Below are 21,405 nucleotides of genomic sequence, written 5' to 3'. Positions count from 1 at the left end.
GTGATCCACACGGATTCAGTCTCTGCTAGGCAGCTTAGATACAACACAGCCCAGCGACAATGTACGCCTACTGACCTCCATCCAAGCACTCTTGCTAAAGCTACATCAGCAAGGCAGGAGTGTTACGCTCAACTGGGTGCCGAGCCATGTGGGCGTCCAGGTAACAAGCTAGCCGACGCCGCAGCTGAAGCGGCGCGCCAAAGACCCGAAGTCGATGTTGTCGTCCCTCTCGGCAGAAATCAGTTGCGCATACGCACCAGGGCTCTTAATCAGGTACAACGGTTCCTTCAGCACAGACTGGAGGCAGAGGTATCAGAAAGGGCGAGGTGGTACAGGGCAGTCACAGACTACGAGCCCCTTGTACTTCCTCGCTCCACACCAAGAAAAATGGAAACTCTGCTCTTCCGTCTGCGGCTGGAGGACCGTTGTTTCTGGCAGATCAAGACCGACCCGACAGCAGGAGAAAAGAAATGTCAACATTGCCGCCACCCAGAAACCACCCTTGAACATTACCTCAAGTACTGCCCCGCAACTGTTTTTCTGAGGAGAGGGCCTCCGACAACATCTGAGGGTCTTGTGCGCCGCCTATGCAGCCACTTAAGTGATTACGAACTGCGTCGGCTGGTGGAGTGTCAGCCCCCCATTTAAATTTTTATACCTATTGCACTTGTATACTCCGTTCATGTCAGGAAGGATCAATTCACCGAGATGTGCATACGTATTTCACATAGGTATGCACATCCGCTAAATGTATGAGTGGGCGTGGCCAAGCCACCCACACTCATACATTGAATCACCCCCCCCCTTTTAAAATTTATTACACCAATTGCTACAATTACACATATCCACTGAATATACAGCTCATGTTAGGAAGCGTGCATTCACTGAGATGTGCATACATATATCATATACGTATGCACATCTTGTGAATGTATGAGTGGGTGTGGTTAAATCCCCACACACTCATACATAAATCACCCTCCAAACGGGCTCACTCAAAAAGCCCGTGGGAACCTCGTTCCCAAACTAAACAGAACAGAACAGAACTGTGTGACGGCCAGTCTGGTTTTGACTAGCGCCGCGTCACCACACGAGAGAGAGATTATACCGTCTGTCCACACATCTTGCCTGTTGTCAGAAATATTTAGGGACTTGAAACTACTCTTGCAAGACAATGGAAAACTCTCAATAGCGCTAAAGGAACCGTCTGTTTTGCTGCAGAATGACATTGTCAATTGAGATGATTCGTCAAAAGTCCCTCCAAAACTACTTTTGATATAAGATACTTGTTTTAAACGTGGTTCCAGTGAAAATGAATAACATTACAAAAGAAAAAATGCAAAGTTGTACCTGGGCATCATAGTTACCCCTTACTCAGCACCATATCTCTTTACTCAAGCTTCTCTTTTGTTAACCAAAAGATATGTTTATAAAATACCTTAAAATTTATATTGTAAATGTTTTGAAATATATTATTTTTGTACGGCTACTGATTTAATCATATTTTGCTAGGTTAAAGGTGGTAAAATAAGTTGCCTTGTGTCCCAAGTGTCCCGCCAATAATATCAATTTCGAAGCTGTTAATAGTTAATAGTATGACAGCGATCTAAAACCAGCACTGAGGTCAAAGAATTTTTAACAAGAAAACTGGTCAGGATAATACGAATACTTGTCCCAGTCATGCAAAAATCCTGTAATTATATAATCCCTAAAGTTATTAGCAGTCAATCAAGTAGAATTAGCAGACGACACATTTATGCTTCACTACCGCCATCTTTTGAATGGCCTATGAATCCGCTTGTCGGTATCGTGTGGTTGTATGTAAACAATATAAACGCAATCTACAAGTTGATGCATAGAAATGGCTTTAGTGGCATATAGTGATGATAGTGATATCACTGCTTCAGAGGAGGAGACAGAGGTTGTAGAAAAGAATGGGGAATGCAATGAATTAACGTCAAATGTGAAAGCAACGACTGCATTAGTAAATGAAGTCAGACCCGAGTCTGTATCCAAACCTCAAGATAGCAGTGTTCAGTCAGGCATTGATAGTATAATTGATGAAGATGAAGATAAACCTGCCATAATTGCAACTGAAAATGGAGGTCTTTTGTCCTCCATTCCAAGAGCTCGTTCTCAATATGATATGGATACCAATGAAATTGTGGAAGAGGAAGAAATTACGGATGTACCAACAGTTGGTACTTGGGAAGTAACTAAAAATATTGCTGATGTAAAAGTAAATGCATCTGTGAAGGACAGAAACAATGGAAATACAACAGCTAAAACGAAGAAAAGGAAGAAAATTCAGTTTTTTGTTCCATCTTTGGCAGAGGTAAAAAAATAAAATTACGACGAGTCACCATTCATAGGGTCTCACTAATTGCCGAACAAAACCGATAAAAGCCGAACAAACCAACAAAACCCAAACAAGGACGGTTTTTCCACAAATGCACACTTCTATATATATATGGTTGCATTATTTGAACTATTTTCTTTAAAATGTGTGATTTCCATGTAATATCAAAGAGAAGTTACGTTTTTATCCTCTGCTAAATTACCGACCGCAGCTACGATTTGTCCAACCATATACATAATCATTTAATTCTTGATACAAGTAAAAGAATGATCTCTAATCATGACCGGGTATTTAAAAACGCCCCCCAAAAATGCCACCCTACAAATTTTCCTGCCAAACAGTAAAAACATGCCACAAATGCAAAATTTGGGATTAAAAATGCCAATCTGGCAACCCTGACGCTCAGTGATGATCTGCACTCGCAGAACATAGATGGCAGGCTAGCGGTAAATTTGTAACCACCAGTCGGTAACTTTGCAGAAGCTAAAAACATAACTTCTCTTTGGTCAAATTATATGAAAATCACACATTTTAAAGAAAAGAGTTGAAATAATTCAACTATATGCAGTCTATTACACTAATAACACAATAGTAAGAAACTTAATAGAGTGAAGTTTGATCCATACCACCAATAATCATTGAGGACGGGCTGGATAAAAACGTAACTTCTCTTTGATCATATTACATGGAAATCACACATTTTAAAGAAAATAGTTCAAATAATGCAACCATATATATATATATAGAAGTGTGCATTTGAGCAAAAACCGTCCTTGTTTGGGTTTTGTTGGTTTGTTCGGCTTTTATCGGTTTTGTTCGGTTTGTTTGGCAATTAGTGAGACCGCCATTCATATGATATTACAATTGTCACTGTGTAGTGTCTGTATCTGTATGCAGTGGGTAGGATTCCAGAATCATGCAAACAGATATTTAACATGAAACTTAAGTTGATCATTAGCTCATAACATAATTATAATATAATTAACCTAACCGAACCTAATATAACCATTCCATAAAAGAAATGAATTTGAAATTCAAAGTAGTGAAAAATATGTGTGCGTGACACCGGATTAGAACCCACGTTTGATCAGTGTCACCATTAGCATAGATGTATTCTGTAAATCCAGCCAATATTTGGCAATATTAGTCTCTACATGGAAAAACTAGATAAAATAACCAAACTCAAAGGCTTAAAAAATTGTACAGTAGTACTAGTGATGTGTATTACTATAGAAAGTGCACAACTAATTGATATGGCATTAGAAAATTATACATTAATTTGGTAAAGCACATCAATGTGATATCTGCTTTTCTTTGTGAAAATCAATAATAAACAATCTTGTTAAAAGCAATACACAGAGCTGTGACTAGAGCTTCGAGATTGTGTCATCTGCTTAGTGCCATCTTTGTCAGTTTGACAATGGCTAACTTGTGCACACCTTAGTGATATGTCAATATGATATATAGAATATTAATATTGTAAATTAGAATACATTAATTATTGTGGGAATCAATATAAAATAAAATTCCATCAATATCTCTGATGACCATGATGACCTCCAGGTGAGGCATACCCTGTAGGACATTACATTAGGATGATTTTTTATACTTCAGTTTCTTAAACTTATGCATCTGTCAAAACTGTATTATTTTAGCCGAGCACACCTTCGCGATATTTTATTAGAAAATTAAATATTAATTTTGTAAATTATAATAATAATACATGAACTTAATAGTGATTTTTATGGCAGATATGAATAACAAAAACCCTTGCTACAAACAAATCTACTAATGAACGAAGCCACTAGGATATAGTCCAGATGCCATGTTGTTGTCTGTCCAGTCCAGTGGCTTTCATGTTGTGAACCAGGTGTTCTCTAACTCCATGTGACATTAATAAGTGCTGTTACAGAGACAATTGGGCTTCCTTGGACTTGTTGAGAGAACATGGGGTTCTGCCGTCATCTGTTAATTGCCTGAGGTACAATAATAATCAGGCTGTCAGCATCCATGATGACCCAGATAATCTTTAGAATTTGAGGTACCAAATTACTAAATATAGGTTAGAATAGACAAATTTATTATCCTTTCATTTCTTCGACCTCAGCATTTATCAAAACAAACATGGCATATCATCTAACTGCCACGACTTCGTTTATTAATAAATCAGTTTTAGCACCTTTTTTTGTAATTAATTTTGGCCAAGAAAATTGCATATTATGTTGTATTATAGTTTTCAAAATTAATAATATTCTATTGCTATATCGTGTAAGTGTGCAGTTCTAAAAATTGACCATCAAACAAACATGGCATCTCGAAGATCTTGTTGCAGCTCCATTCGGTAGTATATCGCTTTTAGCAAACTTTTTTGTTACTGATTTCTGCCATGTAAAATGTATGTTATGCTGATGTATTGTAAATTACAAAATTAATATCTGATTTTCTATTGCTATATTGTTTAGATCTGCACTTCTTTAGATTTACCTAGTGGTGACATCATATCAGTGGTGATACTCTCATCTTGATTTACATCTAGTTAATTAATTAACCCCTTCTATGTTTGATAACATTTTGGCTTTATTTGTGAGTTTAAATGCATCCACCTATTTTGTTTTTTCCGAGAGAGGTCTTCAAGGTTAATTAAGACATTATTGCCGTTGATATATTAATCAGTCCTAGGTCTCTTTTGGGAACCCCATGGCATCCAGGTACCAGTAATTTGCAACAATCACCAGATTGGCCTGTAAGTCATTCAAGGATGAGATATTGTGGATTGTGGTGTTGTCTGGGTAAGGCTTAATTAGGGCAGTGTAAGAATATTCTGTGTGTGCTGTGGGTAATAGCATGTTGGGTTGCTTATTTCTGTGATCAGTCTTATTCCATAATATTTCTGCAGAGGTTCACCCTCCCCACAATAGTCAATGTTTTACAATGTGATTCATGTAAATCTGATATTTATTGCAACCTCAAATCACGCATCTAAGATTTATTGCCCATCTACCTGTGATTGTTACCTGTCCTAATAGTCCAAGAAGCACATAGGGCAAAGCTGATGGCTTTGGCTGCAGCTTCATGCCTCCTGGCATAAGCTCCTCCACTTCACCTTCTTCTACCAAGGTTGGCATGAAAACAAGTAACACCATCATTGGTGTTGTTAGTAATTTATTGTGCCATATTTAGCACCAGTAAGGTTGTGGGGGAGCAAATTGTGTTGCTGTAGACTAACACATAGCTAATTTATTCCTCTCTGCCATCATTTTTTATATGGATGACTAAGGGGAGCATGCATGCATTACATACATTACATTACACAGCCAAAGAAAGTTGATATCACAAAAACCATACATTTGTAGAAGATCTTCACTTTAGAAAAGTTGGTGTAATTGACAAAAGAGGTTCATCTTATCTTGAATAGAAAATGCAATGAGGCATGGTGGACCTCTGCAGAAATAGCATTTGTTTTTTATTATTTCAATGCTGGATAGTAACATAGTGTAGTCATGCTAATGTGGTGGAGACAGGAATGCTTGGTCAGACATCCTGGGGAAGGACAACAGTAACAATTGGACACCTACATGCAGAAACCAAAGCCCTCCCCATCGAACACCATTCTACAATAGAACCCTAAACACCACGCTCCCTTTGCACTACATTTCACAAGCAAAAAAAAATATATATATATATGCCAGCAGTGTACTTATCAAACATATATAACAACCTACCTGCTATACAAATAAAACATCCACTCAGAAACACATTACACACTCAGATTACTAAACAAGCCCTTCAAGAAAGACAACCAAACTCAATACCCCATCAACCTCAAGACACAAGTCCCATGAAAAAAAAATCCCCACACTAAATAAGAACCAGACTGGCTTACCTGCACTCGGGACACCATCCAGCATTAACCTTTTGGCCACTTAATTAGGGCAGATAATTATTTGCCCTGCGATGCCCATTTTCTTAAAAAAAAAATCAAATGTGCTGTCCGTAGATAGTAAATTTCTGATTTTTTTTTAATATGGCACTAATTTTCATGTAAATTAACTAGAAATTGAGATTTTTGTAGATCTTTGATTTTTTCATTTTTTATTTGAAAAAGTACCTTGAGAAAATGGGGATATTTGCCCTTGTTACTTATAGATACACTGCTTATTTGTACCCAAAACACATGTATCTACTTATATGAATGTGTAAAGTTTGTAAAACCTAGCATTCAGTGGTTAATATCATAAATATGAATACAAATATATACACCTGTACAGGTACATCTTTAGGATCCATGTAAACAGTATATGTACAACTTTGTAATAATTTATTTGGTACAGTAGACAATACAATACTAAAATAAAATCAATAACCGTTGGCCATGTTCTGGAAAGACTTTTTGAAATACTTGATATGGGGTATAGTTATCTATGTACCAGTAACTTTGTGAGTACTACTGAAGTCCATTCCACCTTTAAGTTTTATGGGGTTATCAGTCCTCACATTTTCTAACTTTGACCAAACTGGATTTACACCAATATTACCACCTCCAGAAGTTGAAGAGGAAATTCTTTCATCTTCTCTGTCCAGATCATTGTCATTATCACTGTTCTCAAACTGTTCCTCAGTATCTGAATCTTCGGCAGCCAGAATCTCTTCTATTTCCTCCTGTGCCTATGGGAGCCAATTTTCTTTGTGTTACCACCCATCTCTGTAGTAATAATGAACTTGTGATACAGTACAGTACAGTACAGTTTTAGTTTCACCAGTTTTGGTCACTTGCATTTTACATATATTATCATCATATTTCATGTCATTCTTACTTCATCTCATGGGTATTTTCATCTACACAAACTTCTATTACATCAGTGTTAACTGTAACAAATGGGACTTACTTGAGAAAATACATGAAACTCGCAGGCAGATGCATTTGTTTATGCCCTCGGGCAATCAGCTGATCAGTCAACTGATACTCTCAGTGACAAGCTGTCAACAACATAGATAACTAATTTCAAATATCACAATACCACAGCATGTTTCTATTTTCACTCCAAAGCCTCTATATTATATTCATATGCTTTATTCATATCGTGGGTGCATAAACACAGCCAACATGAGTAATTCCTGTGACGCCCATGGTGGTCACAAATGTATTGCATATTATCACACTATTTTGCCTTACTTCAGTACCAAATCATGGGTATTTTCTTGTACAGATACCTACACTCTATCATAGCTGTAGCATACATAATTTACCTAATATTGTAAAAACAGCAAATATAATCCAAGCCAGATGAGGTGTATAGCAGCGTAGGTTCGATGGTGTGGTGGCTGTGCGACACTGCCCACATCGCCCAGCCTGTATACCCACCATGCTTTTCAAGTTTTTAGGGCAATTGAGGATGTGTGAAAGAATGTTATCTCAAAGTGTATGGTTTGGTGACGAGTCTACATGTATGCATGTGGGGATTTTAATTTGGGTGTGTGGCATTTTTGTTATTTATTAAATAGCAGGTTAAGTGGAATCTGTTTTGAATCGCATTTTTGCAATTAAACCAGCCAAAGGGTTAAGACTGTACCAATTTATAGGCCTGGGTGTAGATTCAGTGTCCCACAATAAAAATCTCGTGACAACAAAGTACAGGGTGAATATAAAGTCTATCCCTGATTATGAAAAATAATATCCCCAAAACCATTCTAAATAGAATCATGAATGTTGCATAACTCAAATTCAGGTACAATTCCAACTTAAGGGGGTACGCGACACCTGGGGGGGTGAATTTGGTCAAGATATGGCATTTTTCAAAACTGTGTTCAAAATGTTCGTATACCACTTAGAAACAAATCCCGACAAATAATTTTTCAAGCCGCGCGCAATTTAAAGGTCCTGGGTGAGGATTAAAGGGACAAATTTAAAGGCGCAACCCACACTAGAAGGAGGCGTGCCACTTAGGACCTTCAGGCGCAGCGAATAACGTTTGAAAATTTGATTGAATTTACACTCGCCCAGTGTATCAACGGCCAATACGATTGTGGAGGGGAAGGGATCAACGGCCCAAAGGTGGAGGGGAAGGGAGGATTAGGTGGAGGGAGAATATTTCGCCAACTTTGTGCAAACTAAGCGTTAGCGTTAGTTACCGGCTAGCTCTGAAAAGGGAACTACGCCATGTCTCATGAGCTTCTCGTTCGCATTGCAATCTATTACTTTAGCTAGTTACATATTATCTTTAGTAGTACAGTCATCATGGGTAGCAAAAAGAACAAAAGAACATATCACAATGACAAAAAACAGCAAGCAGCAGGTTAGATGCAAGCAGTCAAAGACGACTAAAGATCTCACCCTCCTCTCACTCCAACCACCTCCCCAACCACCGCCCCACCTCCTCACCCTACAACACCGCACCTCTGTGACGGTGACAGAGGTTAAATGACAACATTAGACTAAACAATTCAAAGAGGAAGATTAAATCCAAAGAAGAAAGCAAGAGGAACCAAAAAGATCAAGGCTTATACAAGGCTATACAGGAAGAAGAGAAGAAGAAGGGGACATCAATGATGCTGGAGGGGGGTGCCCTGGACCAACATAGATTGGCGAGGGGAATCTGATGAGGAAAGAGAAGGCCCACTACTAGGACTGGAAATATAAACTCTCTTTTCCAATGATTTAGATACCCTGAAGACCCCAGCAGAGAGGTTTCATATGAAGAAAACCGCCAAAGGTGCAAAAAAGCAAATTATATGATGTTGTCGTCTGTGCGTCGTCACTACTGTGACATACTTATACTTTAGTTTTTCAGTATTTAAAAGTACTTATAATTAAAATATGTTGATAATTTTTTACTGTACTTACTTATTATATAATAAGAATTAAGCCATGAAAAAATCAGTCAAATTGGTGAAAACTATAAGCAAGTTACAGATATATTCATATTTCAAGTTGCCATATCTCCGTTCGATTTTTTCTATTTTCTACTTTTTTTAATCATAAAAAATCTAATATACATTAGATTTAGATGAAACTTACAGGGAATATTACTTTTAGTAACTCGCTAGGGCCGATCGTTCGAATATTTTGAATAGGATAGGATGAAGAGTTTTGGAGTAATAATGGAAACAAGAGCAAAAAATTGTATTTTTCACGATTTTTGCCAGACATTAAAATTGAAATGCCTGTATACAAAAGTATAAAGGAAATTGTTCAATTTACTCAATGACCCGGCCTAGGTGTGCCTACTGACTAATCATAGCCCCAAAATAAAACAAATTGGTCCACGTATTTTGCACTTGCACTTTTGTAAATGTCGCTACTGGTATAGTACGTCCATGTGTACATGTTGTACAATGTGTACATACATCATCATTCTGCTTCACCTAAAATGTAGTAGGCAATATGGATACCTATTTACCTGAGAGTTTCAGCTCTTTACTCTATAAATATTTTAGAAAAATCCCCTCGGTGTCGCGTACCCCATACGGTTTCGCTTAACCCCTTCCATACGGTGCCGCACGTAGGCGTCATGACCCTTCTCAGTGGCAGCAGCCATGCCAGCCGTACGACGTGTCGTAATAAATACTCGCATCATAAAATATATAGTCACGCGTATATATATCATAAAATATAGTCACGCTTATCTCGATCGTTCTTTTTCACCCTGCGAATTTTGAATACCACAGAGAATGGGATTCAGGGCACATTTTAGAGAATGTAAAAACACAGGGGCGACTACAATAAATATAATCAAGACGCCGATATGGCAGCCTCGCGAATACACTCGCTCCCCATGACGCCTTCGTGTGCGGCACCGTATGGAAGGGTTTAATATATATCTTTGATTTCCAGTTATCATATTTAGATTTGAACTCGTATTGTCTGAGCTTGTGTGTGATTCACCATGGTCTTGGATTGTGTGTTGGACTCATGATTGACAGCTATTTCCCTCCTGGAAGAGAGCTCAGAGCTTGTATATGACCAGTCTATCAACACTCATTGAGTCCTGTCTCCTATTATCTAATTTTCGAACATACTTTGACTCAAATTCATGTATGGTTCCAACAATCTATATCTTTGATTTCCAATTATCATATTTAGATTTATACTCATGTATTGTTTGAGCTTGGGCTATATCACCTAAGCTATTCCACATATACATCTATATGGAAAACTGTATTTCTTCACATCCTTTCGACATGTGATCTTTCTTAATTTACTTCCATGACCTCTTAAAGCCCTCCCAATTTTAATCAGGAGATCTCTCCTATCAATGCAATCTATCCCCTTTAGTGACCTGAACACTAATCACTGTGTGGTTATGTGTGAATGATGTTTTGATGCAGCCCGAATGGATTTTTCTCCTTCAGTGTTACTGCATGAGGGGATAGAGAAGGGGGTTACCGATTAAATGAAGTGGCCCTGATGTGGATGTGCTGTGTTTTGCTGCATTTCCTCTGACCCAGGGCGATGGGCGAAATGCAGGGATGACCCATCATCCAAGAGGAGCCATGATGAGAGGGATGGAGGGTGGAATGGGTTGGGATGAAATGGTGGGAGTGGAATTATGCCTTTTGACTTCGGCTATCTCCCATGTAAGGGAAAAGGCCCTTGGTATATGTATGTTTTTTTTTTTTCAGCAAATATTTAGAAATTATTATGACAAATCCACTAGATAAGTATCAAGTGTCAATATGAGAACTTTAGCATGATTAGCAGTGTTGATTACTTCAGAAGAAGAGGAAGGCTAATCTGGGATGTGGAGATTCTTGGTGCTCTGCAGCATTGTTTTCCAATGCAGCCAACCCTCGGATATCAACTCATCATGACTCAAAAGAACTTGGCATGCTGCATCAGTTACTGTCAAATTTGTTTTGTGATACCACATAAACATGTGGTACTTTGTCCTTCATAGATGCCATTTTGATACTAATGACTGCAGCGCCACCTATAGGTGAAGAAGTGTATGTAGAATATGAAAAAAAAAATTGCATACTTGTCCACAAAATGCTACAGCATTCATTTTTCTATCTAAAATGGTCTGGTATTTTTGATAACCAGGGAAATCCAGGGAAAAAATTTGTGCTGATCTTATATAGCTTTCCTTTATGACTCATGGTCCTGCCCAAGAGGCTATTGCTAGTTAAAGGCCACAGGTTTTCTGCAAGAGGGACCAGGGGCAACATATTGGTTGATTGTGCAAAGTCTGGATAATTTAAAAGTAATTGTCAAAAAACATATAACAGAGAGGGTACATACATATACCAAAGGCTTTTCCCCTTACAAGGGATGTAGCCAAAAAACAAAGGCATAAAATCCACTCCCACCCTTTTCCATCCCCACATACTCCACTCCCATTCACCCCCTTCCCTCCCTCTTATCTTGGCTCATCTTGGATGATGGGTCATCCCTGCATCTTGCCCACTGCCGTAGATCAGAAGCAGTGTTGCAAGACACAGCACATCCACAGCAAGGCTGCTTCATTTAATCAATGAACACCCTCTCCATCCCCTCATGCAGAAAAAAGAAGTCAGAGAAGTCCCTTCGGGTTGCATCAAATTATTTTTCACACATTCCACACATATGAATAGAGATTTCCTCAACACAGACAAAATTATGTGTGGCTCTAGTTTGTAGGGATGCCCCATGTAGACCTTAAAGTATCATCTGAGCAGATTTTAACCCCACAATAACATGCAGCCAATACCCCAGATGGGTAATATCTTTATAAAGGGAGTTGTCAACCCAATCATCACTGGTAGGTTTATATAGTCCCCAAAACCAAAGTGAAGGGGGAGGTTAGAATTTGTTTTATTGTACATCAGCAAAGGGTGTCATTTTAGCTAAGAGATTGATTAAGGCAGCCTTAATCCAACACTGCATTGCTGTTACCTCTACTGAATAAAATACCCTGGCATCAGCCAGAGTAATAAAGATTGTTACCTTAAGTTTTACACACGAAACCCACAGTAGTTAGCCACAATCCTTGGGGCCTCTCATAAATCTCTTCAGGAAGAAACTTTGGACTGCTGTCTATGTTGTGTAAGTGTGGAAAATTTATATTAACAGCTGGCAGGTGGAGGATGGGACCAGTTGCCATTTGTCAGCTCTCTTTGTGTATGTAAAAATGTAGGATAGTTATCAATAACATTGTCCCAGGTATCTAGCAGGAGACCCATGGTTCCCAAGTAACTGACACTGGCAACTGGAGGCTAGTCAAAGCAAATAGAGAATGAGCTTGAGCCCAATTGAAATACCAAATGCCACACCCTTGAACCCCTGGATAGAGGTAAAGATGTTGATGCAATTTGAAGACAGGGAGGAGGGAAAAGATTCCTCCAGTATCAATCTCTCAGAACTTGCAGGTTTCCATAACTAGACCTTCAGCCAGAGTAAAATTTGTAAAGGGTATCATTGTAGTGAAGTTGTTAATATAGCCTAGACTATTCATAAGAACAGTACATGATTATCTAACACACATTTTGTCAGAGTAGGGTGAGTAAGGTCTGAAGTGGACAGTGGAACTGTAAAACTTCAAACTATACTGCACCTCACAGCAGGAAGGCATACTTCACCCAACTGAAGACTAGGAAATATCTAGCAACTAATTTTAAGAGTCTTTAAGCAGTACTCTTATATTTTTCCAATATGGAAAAAGAATGCAATTCCCAATTCTAATGTATGTAACATTTTCTTTTTCAGCTTGCTGATGATGAAGAGGAGGAGGTGCCAGAGAAATCATTAAAGAAGCCATCATCAAAAGGCAGTGGGCTATTCTCCTTGTTGCCACAGCCAAAAGCTTTGGTTACCAAAACTGCAAAGAGATCTTTGGTACCACATGTTCTTACCAAGCAGCCACCAGCGCCAGTCAGATCAAAAGTACAGTCTAAACATGCACCTAAATCTTCTACCACAAAAGCAGTCCGTGAAAATATATTAGCCAGTGACTCTGATGAGGAAGGTGATGCCTCGGATTTCTTTTCACTTTCTGCTCCTGTCTCGGTCCCGGTTCCAGACGTTATTACAACAGAAATTACAACCTCTCTGAAGAGCACAGAGTCAGATGCACTTTCCACAGTGTTGCCAAGCTCACAAAATTCCTCATTTATGGGAGGACCAGTTTTTAGGGATAGCACCACAGAAGAAACACAGCACAGGAGGGAACCACTTTCTAATGAATATAATCAACCATCATTGCCATCTTATTCAGGGGCAATGGATCAGCCAGATTTCTACCCATTACCATCGAGTGAACCTAATGCATTTGATAAAGAAGCTCTACAGAGACTAACTGGAAGAAGGAAACACAAAGGAGAAGAAATAATCAATATGGTTGATGTAAGTGCAGATGATGCCCTCTTGTCTCGTGATGAGTGGATGATGAAAGCTTTGACTGAAGAAAAGCCTACTCATAGTTATAGTAAAAAGCGAGAAGGAGTGCCCACACAGACACAGAAACGCAAACATCAAATTACCTACTTAGCTCATCAGGCCAAAGAGAGAGAACTAGAATTGAAAAATAACTGGGCAGAGAATCGTATGACAAAAATGCAGACTCAAGCAAAATATGGCTTTTGAGATGTACACAAAGAGATATATACATTATCGATTTTGTATGAGAGGGTAATATTTTATTGTATATAGTACTAAAGGGCCTTTTTCCCCCTTGTAAAGGAGGTGGACAGGTCAGAGCAATACAACCACCTCACACCCATCCAAACCCATTCATCATCCTTCCCACTTCAAAAACTTGTAGATGAATGGTCATCACTCTCCCCATCACATTGCTTGGGGCCAAAGGCAATGCAACAAAACTTAGGGCCTCCACAGAAGGGCTGAACAGCTGGAACTAGTCTACCCCCACCATTTTAGTATATGGTGACTTCTCTCCTCATCCACCCCAGAAAATCTTTGAGCAGACAAAATGAACATCCCAATAGGCCACATTTTCTTCACACCATTAACTCCTATCTTTTGCAGTCTCTTCCTTTTTCAAGAGATTTCTTGCGCAAGCCTCCCTTCACTCCGTCCATCCATTTTATTCTTGGTCTTCCTCCCAAGTCCACTTCTGCTGGTCACACTTTTTTCTAGTCTTTCATCACACATTCTATCCATATACTCAAACTACCTCAGCACTCTTTGCCCTCATAACATCTACAATACTTCTCAAACATGTCAGCTCTAACATATTCAGGCTGTTATTCCTTTAAATTTCAGATCTGTTCCATACAGTGCCATCGACACAACCATTTCCTCATACAATTCATTCTTTGCATTCATATACCTTTCGTTCCACCAGACATTATTTGTCTTCTTTACTCTGTAATTCACTTCCATGACCACTCATCCATTCACTGCCACATGGAATTGCAAATACTGAAATATTCTCCACTTCTTCCAGCCTCTCACCCTTCAAACTCACATCCAACGTAATACCATCATCATTCCATGTACAACTCATCACCTTACTTTTGCCCACATTTACTCCAAACATATCTTTTTACACTTCCTTTCAAATTCATTCTCCAACTGCTTCACCCCAGCATCCCTTTCTCTCCATATTCCCTTCCTAATCCTCTCAACACCTTTCCATACACTTTACTAGCTACATTTATCAGGCTCATCCCTCTAAAACAGTGGTTCTTAACCTTTACAGGGCCTGTACCCCTTGATATCTCAGAAAATTTTCTTGTACCCCCATCCAATATCAATACAATACAAATATATGAAAAGGATTAATAATACAAACCTTGCAGAGAAGTTATTATATTTTTCAATTACTGAACAAAGGTACTTTTTTATTTCAAATGAAAAGTGTCAATTAGTAGGATACAATGAATGCTCATTATAACAGTAATTATGAGTAATACTACATAGTACACATCAACACATTTTTAATGGCCCTTTTGTTGTTGTTTCTCATTTATGATGATGTTCAACAAGGCTCTTTCTTTGAAAGTGCCAGACGCATGTCATCACTTGCATCCAAATGGTTTCTGGCTTTTGTCTTGATGTGTAGGAGTGTTGAAAAACCTGCCTTGCAGTATGTAGTTGCAAATGGCATGAGGACCTTCAAAGCTCTCCGTGCTAACTGTAGGAATGTTTGGAGTTGTATTTTTCAAAATCCATTCAGATTCTGTCATGGGTCTGCAACTCCACAAGATCATCTTTCATTATATTATCATCTATGGAATCAAAATTGAGAAGAAATGGATCCTGTATCCATCTTTGTGCCACAGAACCTTCTTCAAGGTGAAAATACCTGTGGAAAGACTGAATCAGTTCTTGGAAATGTTCCTTTACTTCATTCACAATGGGCAGCTCTTCTTCAGCACTAGCAGCCTCATCAAGAGAAGAGAAGTTTGCAAAATTTCCACTTTCAGTGCACTTTATCCACATTGGAAGCTTCTTGGTGAGGGCAGATAACTTTTTCTTTGGCATTTATCATATTTTTTGCTGTTCAATGCATAGAAACATTCAGTTCATTGTGGTGCGTGAATACATCTGCCAGATATGCCAGGGACAAAATGAACTACCTGTTTTCAAATGGTTAGCAATTTCACTGCCTTGATTTATGAGAAACTGCATAATTTCTTTATGAAGTTCAAAGATATGTGTAAGTACCCTGCCATGGGAAAGCCATCTTGCTTCTCTGTGGTAAAGAAGAACACTGTGCTCAGCTCCAATTTCTTCACAAAAAGATGCAAAAAGATGATAATTCACTGCCCAACCTCTGATGAAATTTACAGCATGCACAACAACTTATAAAACAGTTAGATTTTCTGGTAATGTATTTGTAGCAAGTGCATGATGATACAACACACAGTGAGTGACAGTTACATGGTTAACCTTTTTTTATCACCAGGGTAGCAAAGCCTGATATATTTCCAATCATGACAGGGGCTCCATCAGTGCAAATTGAACCACATGTTAAGAGTCTTTCCATGTTCCAAGAAGACCTCTTTCACAAGACTGAACACATCATTTGCTTTGCAGTAGTTTTCAGAGGTTTACAAAATAAGAATTCTTCCACCACTTCTTTCTCCTTCACATACTGAACAAATGCCATCAACTGAATGCAAAAACTAACGTCAGTTGACTCATCCAGCTGAATACTCACTTTGACAGGACTAGCTTTCAGGTCTGTTATCACCTGCTGTAAGATATCTCAACTCCTAATTAATCCTTGAATGTATAGTATCATTTGACAGAGGTATGTGTTTAAGCCTCTTTTTAGCTTCTGTAACTAACACTTTTTTTGCCATTTCTAATGCACAAGGTTTAACAAACTCCTCTGCAATAGTGTGAGCTTTTTTCTTCTTTGCACACAAAAGGGCAACTTCATAAGACTTCTCATCTGGCACAAAACCTAGCTTTGAAAGGGTACCACTATGATCAAGTCACTCCCACATGATCTTCAAGCTGTTTGTCATCCCCAGCATCTGTGCCTCCATGCCAATTGTTGAAGTGCTCATTGAGTCTTGATGGTTTGAAATTTGCATTTGCAAATACTATGCTGCAGAGTATGCATTGTGGTTGTTGAGTTCCATCTACCCCAGTCGTATACCTGGAAAGATGCAGGCCTGGATATTATAACTATTATAATACATTATAACCATCACATAATAATGTATCACCATCACTACAATACACAAGCCACCATATTCCTCATCATGCATATAACAGTACCATAAATATTATATATCTTTTATCAATACATTTATTCTTAACAACATTAGTTATACCAAACTAAAAAATATATTGTGACAAATAGAATGATAACACTAAAAAAATAACATATCACAAATCACAAATGACAAACACCAGTAATTCACCTCAATACCATCAACCACTGTAGCACAATCAAGCAAAATGAAGACCCAATTCACACTGTTCACATCGCCTCAACTACACACAGCACAATGCACATGCACCACATTTCAAATGAATGTGAGCTGTACTTGTTGGCTCCTCTCACTCTCGGTTAGAACCCAGAACCACAGTGACTGAACTTCTGAAGCAAGGATCAGAGCCAGGACCAACGCTAACACAGACTGTACGAGATATCAAGAAAACATATATGAAACCATAGAAAATGTAAGAAAATTGTTTATAGCACTAACTTTTTTTAAAGTAATTGAGACAATTATAGTAAGAGAAAAATTAGGAAAATATATGTTTTGCTTTCTCATGGTAAATATATTGTACTATTGCATTGGCCGTCATGTCTCGTACCCCCAGGTTTAAGGTTTCATACCCCTTGAGAGTACAGATACCCCAGGTTAAGAACCACTTACTTGTTTCCTTGCCCTTTGTATGATGGAATTATATATGTACTCTGCCAGTCCACTGGTACATTTCATTCCCCCTAGATACCTATTAAACAATCTCTCCAACCATTCCACAATATGTGCCCCACCCTTTGTCAGACATTCTCCATGACACCCATCTAACCCAGGTGCTTCTCCATCTTTCTTCTCATTCAGTGCTACCCACAGTTCTTTTGCTATGAACTTACCATTCTCCTCTCCCATCAATCACATTCATTCTCTTGACATCTCACCACAGTCAAATCCCTCTAACCTCTCTCTACATCCAGTGAATCTATGAAGTACTCTACCCATCCTCTTTTCACTGACTTCGTTTTCATCACCATCCTTGTTTATGCCTCTCCTTCTCCCTCCCCTCCACCTGATTCATCTCATCACACTCCTTCACTTCTTTCCAAAACATAATTTTATTCTTTCCAGTCAAATATCCACTTAAGCTCACATCTTATTCTTCTCTTGGCTGTTTTCTCATTTCCTCTTTGTAACCATTCCTTATGTGCTTGCCTTACCTGATTTCTGTCACCACCACCCTCACCTTTTAATTCCACCATTTACTGCCTTGCTCTCTGTTTCCTCCTACACTCTAATTTGAAACATATCTATTCTTTTTCTCTTCTTTTTATTACAATTCTCTCAGTTTTGCATGGTATTCTTTGTGTTTTGTTCAATTTGCTCTTTTCTAGTACCATTCTACTTCCCTATTTGTCTTTCTCATTTTACAACCACTTTTAACCTCTTCAATATGAGTCAAATTCTCGCAGGCAGCATTGGTTACCTGATGTACAATGATTTGATGAGGCATCGCAATACTCGCATTTTAAGATATAAAGTTACAGATGTATTACTCAGAAAACATGATCAAACCAGTTCATAGAATATGGGGGTCACTCAGTTACAACTACAAAATAAATATAATCAAGACACCAATGCATCCTCATATACCCACTCGCACCTCATGATGCCTACATAAGCATCATTTAATCTCCCTTCCACTAGTTGATGATCAGATATTCTACCACTCTGCTCTAAATTCATTGATGTCCAGAACTTTTAATACTCCTTTTAGGTACCACTACTTAGACCAGTACCCTCTCAACTACCCTCCCATCAACCTCCCTGGCCCATCTATACCGTACTTATGCTATCTTCTTAAACACTGTGTTCACTGTCATCATTGCCCTCTCAATCACATCTCTAACATCTCACCATTTCGTTTGTTCCAGCCACATCATACCTCGTCAGTACTCCATCCTTCAGCTCATCTACTTTATTAAAGATCACCCAGTATCCACATTCCTCCCAAAATTATCTATATATTCATTTAAATAATTCCAGAATGCTTCTTTCCTCGCACTTTTCTCACTACCAGGGCCACATGCACTCACAAATACCCATACCTTCTGTCTCAGTCTCATTTTTAACCACATTATCCTCAAGGACACATTGACACATAGGCACTCCTAACATCCTGCCTACCACACATCCATATCAGTTTCATCTTACTCAGTGCTAAAATGTTCATCATTCTTCTCACAAACATACTACCAATCTTTTCCCTTTTAATCACATCCATGCACATTTAATGACACAATTACTACTTCTGGTTGAAGTCCTCCAAGACCTTCTTTGCTTTGACTCTTCATAGGAGAAAAATACACCATCCTATTCAGTCATCATCTATGATACTTGGGAACTCAGTAACATCAATCTCCCCCCTCCCCCATACATACAACACACACACAGAAAAGTATTGTGTTATAAAGTTATTATTAACTGGTGACCTGATTCACACTTTCTTGTAAGAAAATAGAATAACATTTTCAGTTTTATGTATACAATAAAAGAATGACATTTTCTTTTCTTTAAATATTTTATTTTTTCCTGAGAAATTTTATTTAGAAAAGAAAATTAAACTAATTTGAGAACACAAATGCATGTGTTTATCATGGGTGCACATGAACTACAGTGCATAAATAAATACCATAAAATTATATAGCCCAGTGATGAACAGAACAAGTGAATATGGAAGCTTACATTTGAATTTCTTTCTGATATCTGAAGTGGTCACTGCATTACAAAAAAATATAAAGGACACAGTATTCTTCCAAGTGGTAACGTGAACAGATTTATTCTATGGTAATGCAGGATATTACTTGTTCATAGAACAAGTACAGTATTGCCTTATTTCTTGCAGGAAGATGATAAATATTCCTTCAAGCTTCATGGATTGGAAACCTTCAACCCCTTAGTAATCAGCATTGGCACTTAATTGAGGTCATACAAATAAAATTGCCAGAGTGTAGTTAAAATGGCAGTAGATCAGGAATGTCTAATTGATATAGCTTAGGGTTCTGTGTTTTCCCAGGGCAGTCACATTGTCTGATGTTAGTCAGAGCCAAATTCTTAGAGGTCATTCAATTGTGATATTTTATGGTCCATGGACCTCTCTGAGATGAGTAAAATGCTGCTGCTAGCCAGGAGAAACTTTAGTTGTCATAATCATAAGTTTATGTGAAAATCATGGTTGATTGGGCTAATTTATAGTCCAAGGCATCCCAAACCATGTAAAATTGTCTGGTATTGGCAGAACAAAATCTTTAAGGGGTAGTCATCTTCAATAGAAATAAATCTGGCAAAGCTAATTGTCTGGGAGCCTCCCTAACCATAACAGAATCATATGTCTATTGCCGGACTCCACTTCGGTCTCAAATTTAGATAGAAATTTAAGTCATTTGATGGAACTACATACATATACCAAAGGCTTTTTCCCCCTTACAAGAGAAGTAGCAAAAATCAAAGGCATAAAATCCATTCCCACCCATTCCATTCCCACATGGAACTAGTTCATCATAAATCTTCTAGAGCTAGCTACAGTAACATCTTAAATACTTATAAATATCAAGATCATATGATTGAGCTACCTTCATGTCCTGAAACCTCTTGGCTGAATAAAATTGTTTAGCATTTGGTTGAACAAAATCATTAAGGTCCATAAATCCATATGAAATTCAAGGTCTTTCTATTGATCTACTATAGTTTCTGATCAGGAGTCCTAACTGGATGGCATTAAATCATCAGGCAGTAGTTCAAAATCAAGTAAAAAGAAAATATGTTTCATTGAAACCAGCACTGGTAACTTTACACATTCATTAAAAGAAGGAATAATGCTGCATGATAGAAAAAGGGCTAATGTGGCACCCATTGACAAAGGTGAAAGTAAATTATAGGTGGGAGATAAGCCAGCTGTTGTTTGCTGACGACACTGCGCTTGTAGCGGGATCAGAGGAGGGGTTGAAGAAGTTCGTGACAGGTTGAAGAAGTGTGTGAAAGAAGGAAGCTGAAGATAAATGTGGATACAAGTAAGGTGATGAGATGTACAAGGGGAGAGAACAGCAGCAGGCTGGAAGTGAGTATTATGGGAGAGAGACTGGAGGTAGTGGATTGTTTTAGATACTTGGGTGCGAATGTGGCAGAAAAGGAAGGAGTGGAGGTGGAGGTAGAATATAGATTAAGAGAAGCAAGTAATGCCTTGGATTAAAAAGTGTAATGAGAAATAGGCATTTGGGAATAGATGCTAAGAGGAGATTGTATGAAGGAGTGATTGTGCCAGCAGCACTGTACGGGGCAGAAACATGGAACTTAAGAGAGGAGTTTGAATGTGTTTGATGAAATGCCTGAGAAGTATGATAGGAGCTACTAGGCTAGATAGAGTGAGAAATGAGGAGGTGAGGAGGAGA

The 21,405-nt window shown here is 38.3% G+C and overlaps 1 protein-coding gene across 1 annotated transcript; it reads left to right on the top strand.

The window, feature by feature from the left end:
* The first annotated feature begins 1,632 nt into the window (after nucleotides 1–1,632).
* On the top strand, nucleotides 1,633–19,528 carry LOC143032722 (proline-rich protein PRCC). The gene is made up of 2 exons (XM_076197654.1): nucleotides 1,633–2,335; nucleotides 13,041–19,528. The coding sequence occupies exons 1-2, from the start codon at nucleotides 1,862–1,864 to the stop codon at nucleotides 13,914–13,916; spliced, it is 1,350 nt and encodes a 449-aa protein (XP_076053769.1). The 5' UTR covers nucleotides 1,633–1,861; the 3' UTR covers nucleotides 13,917–19,528.
* Nucleotides 19,529–21,405: the final 1,877 nt, after the last annotated feature.

The sequence above is a fragment of the Oratosquilla oratoria genome, chromosome 1 (genome assembly GCF_046742065.1).
Source record: "Oratosquilla oratoria isolate Oo_2021 chromosome 1, ASM4674206v1, whole genome shotgun sequence".
Taxonomy (NCBI): domain Eukaryota; kingdom Metazoa; phylum Arthropoda; class Malacostraca; order Stomatopoda; family Squillidae; genus Oratosquilla; species Oratosquilla oratoria.
Note: the sequence above shows the minus strand (reverse complement) of the source record. Positions and strands in the feature narration are given on the sequence as shown.